The 16,427-nt window shown below is 56.0% G+C and overlaps 1 protein-coding gene across 5 annotated transcripts in view; it reads left to right on the top strand.

Moving 5' to 3' along the window:
* Positions 1 to 16,427, top strand: part of RIPOR3 (RIPOR family member 3) — a 73,875-nt gene that overhangs the window by 29,098 nt on the left and 28,350 nt on the right. For 2 of the 5 annotated variants that reach the window (XM_043478470.1, XM_043478468.1), the window contains exons 1-2: positions 13,124 to 13,437; positions 15,618 to 15,736. In XM_043478470.1, the coding sequence (XP_043334405.1) occupies positions 15,627 to 15,736 (110 nt within the window). In that variant the 5' untranslated portion in view covers positions 13,124 to 13,437; positions 15,618 to 15,626. Of the gene's footprint in view, positions 1 to 10,750; positions 11,095 to 13,123; positions 13,438 to 15,617; positions 15,737 to 16,427 lie in introns of those variants that run through there. The other 3 variants (XM_043478469.1, XM_043478466.1, XM_043478467.1) reach the window with 2 other exon arrangements.

The raw sequence follows: 16,427 nt of genomic DNA, 5'->3' as shown, positions 1-16,427 counted from the left end.
AGGGGAGCTCTGGCATTTTACTTGCATTTAATTTCCATCCCCATTTCAGAGATGAGCAGACGGAGGTCCCGAGCCCTGAGGGAGGTCTTGCAGCCCACCCTACGCAGCCAGTGAGCGGTCTAGTCGGAGTCCAGCCTCGTCTCTGCCATCTACACCACACTAGGAGGGAGATGGTGCAGGAGCCTTCTGCACCTACACCATTCACAGGGGAAGGGGGCCTCAGTCACAAAGAGCTGGACACGACTGGGCAACTAACATTCACTTTCACAGGGGGGCAGGTGGGTTTTCTGTTGCCATGGAACAAATTGCCAGAAACCCAGCTGCGCAACGCAGTCCCCATGAAGGGCTCCCAGCTCTGGAGAACAGAAGTTGTTGTTGGAGATAGTGGGTAGACCGAGTTCTTGTTTGGAGGGTCTAAGGACAGATTCACTTCCAAGACTATTCTTGTTGACATCATTCAATTCCATGTGGTCATAGGACTATGGGCTTCCCCGGTGGCTCAGTGGTAAAGAATCCGCCTGCAATGCAGGAGACCTGGATTCGATCCCTGGGTTGGGAACATCTCCTGGAAAAGGGAATGGCCGCCTACTCCAGTTTTCTTCCCTGGAGAATCCCATGGACAGAGGAGCCTGGTGGGCTACAGTCCATGGGGTCACAAAGAGTCGGACACAGCTGAAGTGACTGAGCGCACACACGCATGGAGGACTAAAGTTCTGCTTCCTCCCTAGCCGTCAGCCGGGCCCACTTTCAGCTTCCAGAGGCCTCTGCTGCCCTTGCCATGTGGCCTGCCATCTTCAAAGCCATCAGTAGAGAGTCTCTCACACTGAATCGCTCTCTTGCTTTAAATCTCTTCTGTCTGAAAGGGCTCCCCTGAGAAGGCCAGGCCTGCCCAGGATAACCCCCCGTTTGTCACAGAAGATGACACATTCACAGGAGTAGTGTCTCCTGGTATTCCCAGGTTCCACCCACACTCAAAGGGCAGAGGGTTTCATTCAAGCTCAGAGTTCCCTGGGATTGTTGGTCATGGAAGATCTTAGTTGGTTTTGGTTTTAAGATTTTTTTGATGTGGACAATTTTTAAAATCTTTGCTAAATTGGCTACAGCATTGCTTTGGTTTTATGTTTTGGTTTTTTGGCAGCAAGGCGTGTGGGATCTAGTTCCTCGACCAGGGGTCGAACCCACATCCCCTGAAATGGACGGCGAGGTCTGAACCACTGGACCACCAGGGAAGTCCCCTTAGGTTCTAATAATAACCAAATTATAGCCGCAGGAGCAGTGGTACTTCCTGTTACTCAGCAGCGTGGTTTTCAGACTGACTCCACATCTGTGGTCCGGTTGGAGCCCGGCAGTGATGCTGTGAGGTGCGTGCATTATCCCCATTTTACGAAGGAGAGAGATGGACGCCTTGCTAGCGTGTCTGGGGCTGGAACCCAGATCTTCTGACCCCGAGCCAGCCGGGGGCTCTTGGCGCCCACAGCTCCCCCGCCTGCCGTCAGAACCCTCAGACCTCATTACCGTCCTCGGAAAGGGCGAAGCATCTGTTTCCAGCCAGCCCAGCCCTGGGGGAGTGCTTCCTTGCACATTCACCCCATTGGGTCATTGCAGCTGCATCGTTTACAGGAACTGCCCCTGGGCCGGGTGAAGCTCACCTCATTAGGCAGGAAAGCGAGTCAAGACTGAGGGGGCGCAGAATCAAAGCAGCCTGTGTGCGGGAAAGGCCCTGCGGCGGGGGAGGCGTCCGGCCCAGGCCGCGATGCTCTGGCTGAAAGAGGGGGCCGCACTGTCCAGAGGGCCGTGTGTCAAGGAGCCATCATCACTGACCCTCGTCTCCACGCACCACGCCCAGGGCTCATGTGGATGCCCTGGATGCTCATGTGGAGCATCTTCCAGTTCCTCTCCCCTTTAATATTAACCAGAGCCTGAGATCCTAGCGAGAAACCCCTGCCCCCCACCCCCCATGGACTATCCCCAAGAATTCTCGCGGGTCTTAACATTTCTTCTAGAAACATTTGTGCTGATAGATTAAGTTTTTAAAAATTTCCTTTCTCCTAGAGTTGCTGTCTTGTCCCCTTTCATCCCATGCTGGCTGCTGCTCCAATTCTCTCATTTTTCCCAAAGTTTTGCTGACATCTCTGTTATGAGCGTGTGCAAAAGAATCCGGTTAATTTAAGCTGAGGGGGGTCTCCTGGAAGGCCATTTGGGGCATGGGGAGGGGGGGCGCTCCCTGAATGGATCCAGAAAAGCAGTCCTGGAAATGGCCTGAACCACAGGCTCAGGAACCCGAGGTGGGCTCGTGACAGACCTCGCATTCGGGGGCGCTCCGCAGCCAGAGTGAACGACTCCTGAGTGTTCTGCTCCGGTCCCTCTGCGTGAGTTTCCTTCCCTGGGGGGCCGGGTCTGCTTAGCCTTTGCTTCTGTCCTTAGCCGGGGGGTGGTGGGGCCAGAAAACCAGACCGACGGCAGCGAGCTAGGAAAAGGGAAACCGGGGTGCCGTCGGGAAGAGAGGAAGTCCGCAGAATCGGGGGTAGTGGGAACCGGGGGGGAGCACACTTGCAAGTCTGGAATCCCTATCCTCAAATCCCGCTGCCTGGAGACTGCCCGGCGTGCTGCCCTCCCCTCCCCCACAGCCTCCCCAGCTCCAGCTGTCAATCATCAACACTCACAGGCCCGCGCTTCCTTACAGGCAAGAGGCAGCATCTCTCCTCCCCCCGCCCCCCGCCCCCCGCCCCCCGCAATGCTCAGAGCCCAGCTCAGCACATCCCAAACCTGAATACACCGCCCGGCTGAACAACATGTTTTTGACCTGTTATGGATTGAACGTGTGCTCTCCCTGCAAAATATATGCCGAATTCCTACACCCTCGTACCTGTGAACGTGGCCTTGTTCAGAAATAGGGTCTTTGCAAGACTTCCCCGGTGGTCCAGTGGTTGGGAATCCTCCTGCCAATGCAGGGGACAGGGTTTCGGTTCCTAGTCCCGGAAGATCCCACGTGCCACGGAGCAGCTAAGCCCGTGAGACACAACCGCTGAGCCTGCACGCCCTAGAGCCGGTGCTCCGCGGCAAGAGACCCCGCTCACCGCGACGAGAGGAAGCCGGCACGCGGCAACGAAGACCCAGTGCAGCCAAAAATAAATAAATTGAAAAAAAGAAGTAGGGTCTCTGTGGATGAATCAAGTTCAAGTGAGGCCTTTGGGGTAGGCCTCGATCTAGTGATGGCGTGCTTGCTTACAGCTAAAGGGAAATGCTTGTGAAGACAGAATGCATGAGAAGAGGCCATGTCGCCCTCGAAGCAGGACTGAAGCGGTACGGCTGAAAACCCAGGAAGGTGGGGGATTGGTGGCCACCATCAGATGCTGGAATCGGCAAGGAAGGACTCTTTTTTAGAGGCTTTAGAGGGGACAGGGCCCTGCTGATGCCTTGATTGGACTACGGCCTCCAGAACTGTGAAACAATACATTCTGTCTTTGTTGTTTAATAATAGGAAGAGCCACTTTATTTTTTGATTTTTTTTTTTGGCCCTACTGCAAGGCATGTGGGACCTTAGTTCCCCAGCCAGGGATCGAGCCTGGGCCGCCTGCACTGGAAGCATGGAGTCCCAGCCACTGGACCGCCAGGCGAACCCCACATTTGTGTTGTTTTAATGGTACTTTGTTAAGAGCAGCCACAGAAAACTAAGATACGACCTCAGGTCTCTGACTTCAGCAGCACAAAGCAGCAGGAAAAGCCATAAGTGATGGTTTGGTTTTTCCTTTTAAGGAGGAGGGGAGGAAAAAAAGCACCTTCTGGAAACTGTACAGCAAAGGAACTGATTTTAACAGTTTCTATTTTACAGACAAGGAAACTGAGGCTCAGAGTGTGTGACTTGTCCAAGTCACGTAGTTAGAAGGAGGCAGAGGCTGGACTTGAACACGAATTTTTTTGACCCCAAGACTTGTACTCATCACCCTCCCTGAGAATGTGTGGATGTTGCTCTCACGGGTCATTGCAGGGTCCCCAGATCCTAGTCCCCAGATGTCCTTTTTCTCTATTGCGAAACTTAGGACTAGCTTTGTCCTTAAGGGAACTACCTGTTCCGACCACATTCTCTGGAATCTGAGCCTCTGCAGATCGAGTCCTCTTTCCCTGGTGACTTTCATTACAAAATGGGAAGTGCATTCCCACCAAAATCATCTCCCAACAGGCCCAAGTAAGAATGTTTGGCAAAGAAGGAATTGATTGGTAAACAGCTTGTAGTATCCCAAGTCCAGTGTCTGCCTGGAATGTTTTGCAACACTTTCGGATTCTGATTTCAGCACAGTTTGTTTATTTCAGGCTGTTAAACCACATGCATATTCTTCATGCTTTGGAATCCACTGGCCAACTCTGAATGGCAAGATGGAGACCCTCTCTCACTTCCGGTGGGCATTTGTAGTGGTTGGTAGAGTAGGGCTGCAATCCCTGGGGAGACCAGTAGGGGTCTTCCTCCAACAGGAAGTAAATTTAAGGCTGACGATTCTTGCCATTCAAGGCTTTGGGTGCTAGAAAACAAGGCTGTTCCTTTGGGAGGAAATCCTTGCAATGTGGGTTAACCAGCTGGCATGAAGTCACCCAGTCCTGAGAATAGGGCAAGAAAAAGTGTGAACAAAATCTGACTTTTCCTGCCTTCTTGCCTACCGCCACCCCCCACCCCCGGGAGGCACTGGCGCTGAAGCCGGGCCTGGGACAGTCTGTCTACTGCACGTCCACACTGTCAAAAGAAAAACCAGACGAACAGGCTGGCTTGCCTTTTCTCTTGTAAACTGTTTACCTCGGGACAACCAGATGGCTCCTCTCTTGCTGACCCCTTGACCATTTCTCGTGCTGTTAACAGCGTCTGTTAGCCAACAGTCCTGCTCCACCAGCCCACGTGCAGGAGTCCCAGGCCTGCGGGCTGGGGAAGCCTCTGGCATTCCAGGAGGCTGACTCAGCACCCCTGGGCTAAGGAGCTTCATGGGGCGCAGCGTCCAGGCACTTCGGCTCTAAATGGGGTGAGGGGCCGCCTCACGGGCTGGAAACAGGATGGGTGATGTAAAGGCTTTGCAGTCCCTGCCCCGTCCTAGCCCTTCCCCCTTTACTCCCCCTCGCCCCCCCGGCCTTGACCATGAGAAGACTTGGTTGTGATTAATGTTTGAGGGGTAGGAAGGTAGGAAGGAGACTCCTGGGGCTTCCCTGATGGCTCAGAAGGTAAAGAATCTGCTTGCAATGTAGGAGACCTGGGTTTAGTCCCTGGGTCGGGAAGATCCCCTGGAGAAAGAAATGGCAACCCACTCCAGTATTCTGGCCTGGAAAATCCCATGGACAGAGGAGCCTGGTGGGCTACAGTCCCTGGGGCTGGAAGAGTTGGACCCGACTGAGTGGCTGAGCACCAAGGGGGCTGTTGACTTCCTGGATGGTCAGCAGGGAGCTCTCTGCCATCCCTGCCTGGGTTCCGTCCTTAGGCACCGCCTCCTTTGGGGCTTTGTGGGTACAATAAGGAGTGACATTTTTAATCCTTAGAGTTTCCAGAAGCCCCGAACTTCGGGTGGAGTATAAGAAGCTGATAGACATTTTTAAAAGCTTACTCTGATTTTCAGGTAGGGGCAGAGGGCGAGTGGAGGAGAGACCAGTGGAGACCAGAGAGGGGATAGGGGCTTGGCCCTGGGGTCCAGGGTGGAAAGAGGGAACAGACTCAGGGTGTTTCTGAGAAGCGGGGCACACGGTGACCAAGGAGGAGGAAAGAGATGCCCCGGGGGTCTTCCAGCCTGGCTGCCAGGAAGACAGAACTCTCTTCAGGGGATCTAGACTTCGGTGGTCAACAGATCTGAAACAATTTTAGAGGTGGAAAAGCAGGTTCTTAACTCGAAAACACAGAAGGAATGTTCACAGAGGCAGTCATATAAATATTTGAAGCTTCTGTTACACACACACACACACACACACGCACACACACGCACACACATGCACGCACACCCCGTTAAGAACGAGGTAGAAAGTAAGTGAGGGGCTGGAAGAAAATCAAGAAAAGATCCCCATCCAGGATCTATCAACAGCCCCTGGAAATCAAGGAGATCAAGCTAGATAACTGTACAAGCGAGGATGAATCTGTGAGTCCCAGAAGAAGAGACTCTAAGGACAAGGCACGAGTGGAAATCCACGCGCTCTCACTAGGAATCAGGTCCACGCGTGACTTCTGTCCAAGGGCGCCTCAGCCCATTATGGAGACCTGGCAGCTAAGGCCTCGGCTGAGAGAAGGCTGGCCGCCTGTGCTTTCCTTCCTCAAACTCAAAGGCCGGAACGGGATGAGGTGAAACACGCGGTGCCCTGTTTTGCTGAAATTCCCTGGTGGCTCAGTGGCAACACATCCGCCCATCAATGCAGAAGACACAGCAAACGCGGGTTTGATCCCTGGGTCGGGAAGATCCCTCGGAGGAGGGCAGGGCAACCCATTCCAATATTCTTGCCTGGAGAATCCCATGGACAGAGGAGCCTGGTGGGTTACAGTCCATGGAGTCGCAAGAGAGTCGGACACGCTTTCAGATGAGCTAATTTGGGTCAAGAGCAAGGTCTGATGCAGCTGTTTCAGCTCTTGCATCTTGCGGGGCAGGCCCAGTGGAATTGGAAGGAGGGAGGAGGGAGATAAAGCTGAGAAGTGGGAGAAGGGCAGGAAGGATGAATCTGACTGGCATAATAAAGGCTTGGTGGGAGGGAGCTGGAGAGCGCCCCCCACCCTGGGCTGGAGGTGGAAGGGTTGGTCTGAAGGCTGACAGATGGGAGTAGGGGCCAAGGACAGGGCCACGTGAAGGCTTTCATCCCCACCCCACCCCACCCACACAGCAAAAAATATTAAATAGTATAGTATTTTATGACTGGTGTAAAGATGAATGTATTATGTGATAAAATACATCCTGTTAATATATATAAGTAATGTAATTTTATAATTAATAGTAAAACATTCCATTTGACCTAAAAGTTCATTTTTCAGTCTCCTGATTTTAAAAATAATCCTCACATTTTCATGGAGCCTGTGCCCTGTGACCCCATCCCTGGTGGAGAAATTGGCCCTAACTGTTCCACAAATAGCAGCCAGGAACAGAATTCTTTCCCAGACCTTTGGACTGGCCTGGAGAGAGACTCCTGGGCGCTGATGTCTGGCTGTGTGGTGAGGGGACGCTCTGTGTCCCCAGGATACCGAGAATTCCAGTTGGCTTCATCCAGGGCAGAGTGGTCGGCCCAGGTGGCCGGCAGAGTTCTGCCCGCCTGGATTTGCGTCCAAACCCAGCCTGGGTTGGGCTGCCAGACCAGGGTGTGCGTCCATCAGCAGTCAGGTTCCTTGGGATTAGAAAGCTACGCAGCCTCTGGGTCTCTCCCGGCCTCCGGGTGGGGCTTTACAGAGAAGGCAGACCTCCTGCAGATCTAGGATGCCATGGCCAGCACCCCCTGAGGAGGAGGCCAACCTCCACCCCAAGCTCAAGTCCTGAGCGCAGGCTTCCAGGCTCTCACCCAAGCCCGGGTGTGTGTACGCGTGTGCACATGAGTGTGAAGGGTGGAGGTGGCCCAGGCCCCCTTCTGAAGACGTCAGGATGCCAGGCCCCCCCAGCGTCCGCCTCCCTTTTCAGGTCAGGAGAAGAAGCCTGAACAACACGTGTAGCCCACAGAATACCGCATCTCCACCAGCACTCCTCTCGCCCGTGAGAACTCATTCCTGACCCCCAGAAGGCTGATCCCGGCCTCGCAGTGCAGATCTGACCAGCGGCCTCTACCCTGGCTGTTCCCCTCGGGCACCGTGGCCACCATTCTGCCCCCCACTCGCCCCAAGGAGCAGCGCAGTGTCTGCAGACAATCTTGGTTATCGCAGCTGGAGGGTGGAGAGCTCCTGGTGTGTGTGGGGTGGGGGGCACTGTAAACACACAGGACAATGCTCATGGCGAAGAATGAGCCTGCCCCAAATGGCGGCCGTGCTGAGCGCAAGACCCTCCCGTAGCTGCTTCTGGAGTGGGACCCCAATCAGCACCCTCCATCTGACCCCACATGACTCCTATTTATTCACCCCTAGGATGAGGGTTAGGTCTATGCACAGCTGGGCCATGCCCGCCCACCTGCACGCATTTTACAGTGATTTTTCTTTTTTTAACTTGGCCATGCCAAGGGGCATGTGGGATCTTAGTTCCCCGACCAGGGATTGAACCCTCGCTCCCGGGATTGGAAACATGGAGTCTTAGCCACTGGACCACCAGGGAAGTCCCTTAAGGTGAACTATTGAAGACCTGCTGCCACTGGTTAGTTCAGGCCATTGCAGTTCTACCAGCCTCAGTTTCCCAGTCCGAAAAATGGGGGTGTGGTCACAGTGCCCATCTCAGAGGGTTGCTGTGGCGAGATGCCCAGATCCTTTGGCCTGGCGCCATTTTTATTCCTGGTCCTAAGCTGACCAGGGTGGGGGTGGTGTTCCCCAAGGCCCAGCTTCATCACCCTTTCTTCCCTGGGCAGCCCAACCCCCTGCCCTGCCCACTCCACACCCACACACATTCCCCTCCATGGACCCCAGGAGGCTGCTTACCCTAAGACCTGCTGGCTCTTCCAGAAGACCCCTGGTTGACCCGCCGATGGAGTGTGTCAGTGGTGATCGGGGGGGCCATTTAAATTAAAACACTCTCTGAATATTTCACAGAAATTCATGAGTCATCTTTGCCTGGTAAAGCCCCAGTGGAGTTAGCTGGGAGTGTAGACAATATCTGTGGACCTTTGGAAAAAAAAATTTTTTTTTAAAGAGGGAAATCTCTCCTTTGACCCCAGATTCACCCTGAAAAGCAGTGTTCTCTAGTTGGCAGATATACAGTCAGCTTGGCGGCTTGATTACTGCTTGACCAAGGGCAGCTTAATCAATCTCTTGATTTTCTTCAAATTAATACTTTTTTCCAACTACGTTCAGGTATTGTTTCACAAGTAAAACATGCTGTATATAGTTTACATCTTGCTCTGATTTTTGTTGTTGTTCAATAGCTTCAGTTGAGTCCGACTCTTTGCAACCCCATGGACTGGAGCATGCCAGGTTCCTCTGTCCTCCACTATCTCCCAGAGTTTGCTCAACTCATGTCCGTTGAGTCGGTGATGCCTTTCAACCATCTCGTCCTCTGATGCCCCCTTTTCCTCCTGCCTTCAATCTTTCCCAGCATCAGGGTCTTTTCCAATGAGTTGGCTCTTCAATTCAGGTGGCCAAAGTCTGAGAGTTTCAGCTTCAGTCCTTCCAAGAAATATTCAGGGTTGATTTCCTTTTGGAAAATTTACTTACATCTTATTTCAAAATTTTCTCATGTCATCCTTCCTCAAAATCATATTCCTAGCGGCCACACAAATAGGTTATTGAAGCTGTGTCTTGCACTTGGCCATTTGTAGCCACACCCCAGTGTTCCCATCTGTGAAATGGGCACAGGTGTGCTTTGAAGTCCAATGAGCGGGCCTGCCTGCCCTGTCCTGTGACTGGTCCATGACGGGCTACAGGCTGGATTTACAGGATTTTACAGGAACTCCTCCAGGCCTGCCTTGGGCGGGAAGGACACAGGAGGCTCTGGACCGCATGATACACGGAGGCAAGTGGCCTTCTTGCAGCAGGGACCCTGACACCAGCGTCTGGTCTTGAACCGTCTGGCAGTCAGGAAGTTGGGACAGTGAACTCTGAGGTCCAGCTGGGCTCTTGTCTTACACCAGAGGCCGGAACGGTCAGCTGATCTGCCCCCGTGAGGTTGGCTGTCTGTCTGCAGAGACACACCCGGGGTGTCCCCTCCCAGCTTCGGGTGCCCCCTCCACGGTGGCCCCTGAGAGCTGGTGGTAGGGCCCAGGAATGTGACCTGCTGAGCAGAGGGGATTGCTACTTGCTCTCTTTAAACCAAGTGTCCTTCAAGTCCATACTCTCTTCATTTAAACAGCATTAAAAAAAAAAAAAACCCACTTTAAATCATACAGAGGACGTCTGCTCTAAATGGACGGTTACCTTAAATGAAATTTAGCAAAAACACAACAACCCGACTGCATTCCAGCTCCTCCTCTGCTGCCCCTGGCTCTGTGCCTGGGGCCAGCTCTGTGCTCTGTTGAACAGGAAGGGTGACAAGTGTCAGGGAGCCGGGATGAAAGGGGGCTAAAGACTGAGCTAGCCCTCCCGCCAAGCGCCGCGCGCCCGCTGTGCGTCCCTTATTGGCCCAGAGAGTGCCTGCGTTCTAGCTCAGTCCTCCCCCCTTGCAGACCGGAGACAGAGGTTTAGAGGGGAGAGAACTTGTTCAAGATCGCGTGCGGCTGGAACCATGTTCTCCTCTTTCCGTGGGCACGTCTCCCCAGTCCCAGGCAACCTGACTCGGGAGGGGCTCGGCGGAGACTGGGGGAGCCCGAGCTGGCGGGCCTGGGGGTCTCCGCAGCTCCCATCCTGGGTGGCAGTCGGCAACGGGGTTTTACGGGGTGGGGGGAGGCGCAGGGGGCTGGGTTTGGGCAGGGAGGGGGAGTTTGGGCTCTTCTGGCCCATCCACTCCCCTGAGGGTGATCTGGGCAGGTCGTCTGACCCCTCTGGGCTGGGTCTGGCCATCGAGAAGACGAGGGAGCTGGACTGTGTCCGGCGCAGACAGTCTGGTTCCCCGGGCAGCCCTTCCCTCTTCGGTATAAACTCACACCCCTCATCCTGGGCTATTTTGCCATTTCCTTTCCTGCTAAACCAAGGTCTATTTTGGAAACTCCTATAAGCAAACTAATCCCTGGCTGGCATTTGAGCGGATCTAAAAGAGCCCTAAGTGAGGGACTCGGGCATAAACGCTGCCCAGCCTCGAGAGCCCACACCGTTAAATTTAGAAGCATCACCTCCAAATGAGGTAAAATTGCAGGTTCCCGCGGCCGGCGGGCAGCTTTGGGCAGCACTGAACGGGACAGATTTAGCGGGGGCAGGGGCCGGCTCCCTCCGGCTGCACCTGGCGGGGAGAGACCCCGGACGGTCCCCTCAGTGTCTGGGAGCTGCTGCTGGGTGAGGAGCCCGTTCAGCCGCCGGCCCGCCCCGCGCTCCCCAAGCCTCAGGCGCCCGGCCGCAGAGAGGCAGCGAGGGACACGTCCTGTCTGCCGCCCGAGGTTTGGTGTCTGCATGACTTCTGTCTCTCTCCTCTGCCCAGGGGCCCCCGCGAGGTCCCCGGCTGGCTTCTCACGCCCTGCAGAGTGCCGGCGGCCCCCCAGACCTGCCCATAGCCCAGCCGCTAAAGGATCACGCCGGCAGGGGAAGAGGGCGGAGGAGGGGGACGGTCTTGGGGGGAAGAGAGGGAGCTCCAGAGTGCTCGGTCTCTGTTCTGGGTGGTCAGGTCTGCTGTTGTGTCAACAATGGAGCATCATTACGAGGATGACCCTTGGTCAAGGTGACAGACATCCGTTGGGACCCGTCGGGAGCCCAATGGGGGCTCCTGGGAACCCAGGGGTCTCAGCTCGGCCAGCTCATGCCCAGTCCACCGGAGGGGGGCGGTCCTGCAGTCCGCTAGGTGCGATCCCAAGGGTCCGCGACCAGGGATCGGCCCTACCAGAGGCAGGCCAGAAGGGGGCGCTGCTGAGACCCGACGGTGGTCCGAAGGGACCTGGGCTCCACATCCCCCTGAAGCCTGCGGGGGATGGCGCTGGGTTTCTGTCACCTCCAGAGCCGCATTCTAGCCTGGCAGGTCTCGGTCATGAACTTGCTTCATTCTGGGCCCCCTTTCCCCCGCTTCAGGCTCATGGTGGGCGCGGTGATGGGGGTTGTGTGTCTTCGGCACAGCCCCCAGAGAGGCAGGTGTAGCCTAGCATGAAGTAGCCAGGCTTTGAAGCCTGTCATGTTCAAGTTCAACCCAGCTCTAAAGATTCTGACCTGTGTGACCTTGGATGAGTTATTTTCCCTCGTCTCTGAGCCTCGGTTTCTTTATCTGCAAACTGGGAACCATAATAATGATACTTGCCTCCTATAGTGATGAAAGAATTAAATGAGATTTTAAGCTTTTGGAGCAGGTAGCAGGCAGAGTGCTGGCCAGGGGTCATCTGTCAAAAGCTACTGCTTTTGTAAATAAAGTTTAGGCGGAACTTAGCCAGGCTCATTCATTTGCATATTGTCGGTGACTGCTTTCTCTCTAAAACGATAGAGCTGCATAGCTGGGACAAAGACTACAAGGCCTGCCTGCAGAGCCAAGAACTTTCACTATCTGGCCCTTACAGCAGACGCTTGTCCCCCGCTCTCTGGAGTCCAGCACACAGTCGAAGTTCTTATCTTTATCCTGTTCTTCCAAGGCCTCCGCCTTGAGCTGCACAGCCCGGTGAAGTCGGGGAAGCACGTGGCCTCTGGTCCCAGAAAGATGTGCTATGAATCCTCCAAGCCCCAGAGAACGTCCCTGGCCCTGCCTGCCGGCAACTGTCTAGTGGGGGAGACCAAAAAAACCTCACCTTTCACAGTCCACTGTAATTAGAGGGAGTTGGGGACTGGGGGGAGGTCCAGGAAGGCTTCCTGGGGGAGGAGACATCTGGGCTGGTGGCAGAGGGCGGAGGTATCAGTCAGGGGATCAGCCCCCATGTGGCAGCCAGACCTCACATTGTTGTTCAGTTGCTCAGTTCTGCCCGACTCTTTGCGACCCCGTGGACTGCAGCACGCCAGGCTCCCCTGTCCATCACCATCTTCCGGAGCTTGCTCAAACTCATGTCCATTGAGTCGGTGATGCCATCCAACCACCTTGTCCGCTGTCCTCACATGTGAAACGCAGATACCTGAGCCAGCCTCTTCACCTCTTAGAGCTTCTTTCCTCATACGAAAAGTAGGGTCATTGACCCTCACGGCCCTGCCGTGAACTGTTCCACAGCCAGGGGCTGATACCTCGTGTGGGTCTGCACCAAACCTTAGGTCTCCTCCTCCTTGGCCCTCCTTTCCTAGCGCTGGGCAGGAAGATGGTGGGTTTGTTCTAGCGAACTGCATGCAGAGGAACTGTTGAGCGGTTTAGCAACTGTCTTTCTCTTTTATCCTGAAGCAGAGGACTAGAGGGAGGCTGGAGGAAGGCCCCAGAAGGCCTGGGAGGGAGGGTGGGGGGGTGCGGATGGGAAGGGTGGCGGGAAGGAGTTCCGGTCCCAACCCTCCGGCGCGGGCACACCCCAGCCGCTGGCCTTGGGGGTCCCCCTGCCTGCTCCCCCCTCTTCCTAGCCCAGCTTGGCTGGGGTGGAGGGAGGGGGTGTTTGGCAGTTTGAGGAGGTTCCAGCGCCACCCAGAGCCTGCTGATAGGGGTGGGGGCAGCGGTGTGCTGATAAAAGTTTAACAACCGGCAGGGAAAAAAAGTCCCTCAAAACCTAATTTGTAGCACTTGTGCAGTTGCACGCTGCACTTAATTCTGTCACGGCTGATTTCAAGCTACCAACATTCCTGACGATTTAACCTTCGACTCTTGCGAGCTGGTCCAAGCTGGCAGCAGTGCAGTCCAGGTAGGGACTGTGGGGGTCATGGGGGTGCTCCCGTGGGGCTGGGGTGAGCCCCCAGACTGGGGGATGCCGGACCGCATACCTGAGAGGTGCTGGCGTCCGTGTCCGTGTCTGAGAACTCTTGGGTCCTCAGCCTGGCTCTGCCGCTTCCTAGCTGGGTCCCTGGGCTCCCTGTTGTCTCTCTGAGCCTCAGTTTCCTCATCTGCTGAGCTAGTTGGCTCCTACGCCAAGGGGGTTGTGTGGTGCTAATAAGATAATTCAATTAGGCACTTAGTGCACTTAAGAGCACTCAATAAACATTGCCTCCGCCGCCAGATTGCGTCTACCTCCCCGTCCATACACCGGCCGCGGTTCACGGGTCTATAGGGTGGAATGGCCCCTGGCGCTGGGGTCGCGATGCAGTGGGTGCTCAGCAAACCGTCAGGGCCTGGGGTCATTCCTTGGCTCACCTGCCCCAGCATCGGGGTCTCCAGGCTGGGGTCTCCGTCAGCCGACCGCCGCACAGACAACCCTCTTTCCAGTGTCTGCTGCTGCTGCTGCTGCTAAGTCACTTCAGTCGTGTCCGACTCTTAGCGACCCCATGGACTGCAGCCTACCGGGCTCCCCTGTCCCTGGGATTTTCCAAGCAAGAGTACTGGAGTGGGCTGCCATCGCCTTCTCCTTCCGGTGTCTACTTCACATCATGTGCTGTTCAGTCCGTTGTCTCTTTGATCCTTTTCGGAATTCCCATTTTACAGATGTGATCACTGAGGCCCAGAGTCAGGGAGTGGCCCAAGTGCAGCTGGGATTTGAGCCCAGGTCTGGCTTTTTGGTTTCCAACGTTCACCTACACACAGGGGGTGCGGGGCTGAGGGGTGTGAGGGGTGTTGGAGGAGGAGGAAGCTTGTGGGGGCTACGCCAATCTTCCAGGGGGTTCAGAGTGAGGGCTCTGGAGCCTATGTCAGGGGCTACAAACAAAGTGTGGAACTAGACACTGGACGGACGTGGCCCCAAAGAGAATGTCATTCCAGCCAGAGGCCCCAGGGTAGGCAGAGGCGTGGAGTCTGGACTCAGCCACTGGGTTGGGGGGATGTCAGGAAGGAGCTGGCAGGGCGGGGCAGACCCCCCCGTAGGGCAGTGGGGCCCCTGGAATCCTAGCACTGACCCCACCCTGGCTGAGGAGTGAGGTATGGAACTGTAGCAGCAGAGATTTAGGTTAGATATGGAGGAGAACTTTCCGATTGTGCTGGAAGACAGTTGGTGATATTCCCAAGGGATGTAGTGGCTTTTTTTTTTTTTCCAGTCTCAAGATGGTTTGGAAAAAGGAAAAGACAGTCAGGGTTCTAGGCCGGCCTCACTGCAGCTGGGTCAGAGACGGGACAGTGGACCGGGGGCTTCTGGGAGCCTCCGATGCCAGCAGCCCGGCATCCTATGAACTGGGCTTCGTCACCCCCTACTCAAAACCTCCCTTGGGTCCCAGTTACCCTCAGCCAATTGCAGGGCTGGAGCCCTCTCTGGGGCCGCTGAGGTCCCCCTGACCTGTGGTCTGCTGGCCTCTCCAGCCTCACCTGGGGCCACACCCCCACCCACTGAACTGTCCATTTCCAGGTTACACCTGGTCCTCTGCACCTCCGGGCCTTTGCTCATGCTGTTCCCTCAGCCTCAGATGCCCTTCCCTCCCCTCCCTTTATCCTTCTTCCCTCCTCAGCCTTGCCCTCTCAGCTCTTGGTCGCCTCTTCCATGGGTGGGTCCGGTACCCCCATCACTCCGCTAGGGACACCCTCCTGTCCCTGGAGGCTCATTGGCCTCCCACTGCACCGGGAGCCCCGGAGGGCGAGGGCTTGGCCCGGAGGGCAGTGTCTGGCTCACAGGAGATGGTCTGTCGGAGTTTATGGAGGGGGTCAGGATTCCTGGCAGGGGGGAGGTGAGGAGAGCTGGCTCAGGACTTGTTGGCTCCTCCTGCGCGAGGACTCAGCGTTGCACAGGCACCGAGGACCCGAGCGCAGAGTGCAGAGGCCTGGTTCCCATCCTGCTCCTGCTCTCGCAACCTCACCGAGCCTCAGTGTTCTCATCTGCGAGCTGGGCGCAGCACGGCCGCTCCCCCCACCCCAGTCCCTTGGGCGCCCCGGGGGAGGGTGGCCGGCCTGCGGTCAGCACTCTCCAGGTGCCAGCGCGAGGCTGACTGTCCCGCCCTCTCCCCGCAGGTGACCACCATGTCGGTGAGGGTGCGCTTCCTGTCCTCCGGGGACGCGGGGACCGTGGGGGTCATGGGCCGGAGCGCCTCCTTCGCGGGCTTCAGCAGCACCCAGAGCCGGAGGATCGCGTAAGTTCTGCCCACGCCACGCGAGGGAGTCTTGTCTGAAGGCCAAGGACTGGGGAGGAGGGTGGTGAGGGTGTTCTTTTCCGCGGCCGGGGGCCCTGAGGCTCTCACTCTTGCCAGCCCTGCAGCCCAGGGCAGTGTGTGTGTGTGTGTGTGTGTGTGTGTGTGTGTGCATGTGTGTGTGTGTGTGCGTGAGACTCAGTGCTGAGAGAAACCTCTAATTTGCTTGAGATCCAAACAGGTGTCATCTCACATAATCCTCGCTGTTGATCCTGTAAGTTGATCTGCCTGAGTTTATCAGGCCCACTTGGCAGCTCAGAAAACTGAGGCTCAAAGAGATGGAGCCGCTCACCCAAGGTCACACAGCAAGACAGATTCAGAGTTGGAACTTAGTCTCCTGGAGGCGGGGTTGGGATAGAATGTCCTTCCTGGTTGATGGAACAGGAAACAGGGCTGCCTGTGATCTGGGGCAAGTGACTTCACCTCTCTGAGCCTGGCTTCCTCACGTGCCCGGGGGGAGGCCCAGTGTCCTTCCCTCGCGGGCTTGCCATGTGGGAACAGGGTGGCGACGCGTGGTGACCGCAGGGGCACGCTGGCACACAGCAGGGGCTTGTGGGAGGTTTCCAGGGAGGCGGAGCGGCCTCTGCAGAGACTCCTGGTCGGCACTCACCCAGGACCTGAGTTCACGACGGCT

Source organism: Cervus canadensis, chromosome 10, assembly GCF_019320065.1.
Source record: "Cervus canadensis isolate Bull #8, Minnesota chromosome 10, ASM1932006v1, whole genome shotgun sequence".
NCBI classification, from domain to species: domain Eukaryota; kingdom Metazoa; phylum Chordata; class Mammalia; order Artiodactyla; family Cervidae; genus Cervus; species Cervus canadensis.
This window is presented reverse-complemented; position numbering and strand designations above follow the sequence as displayed.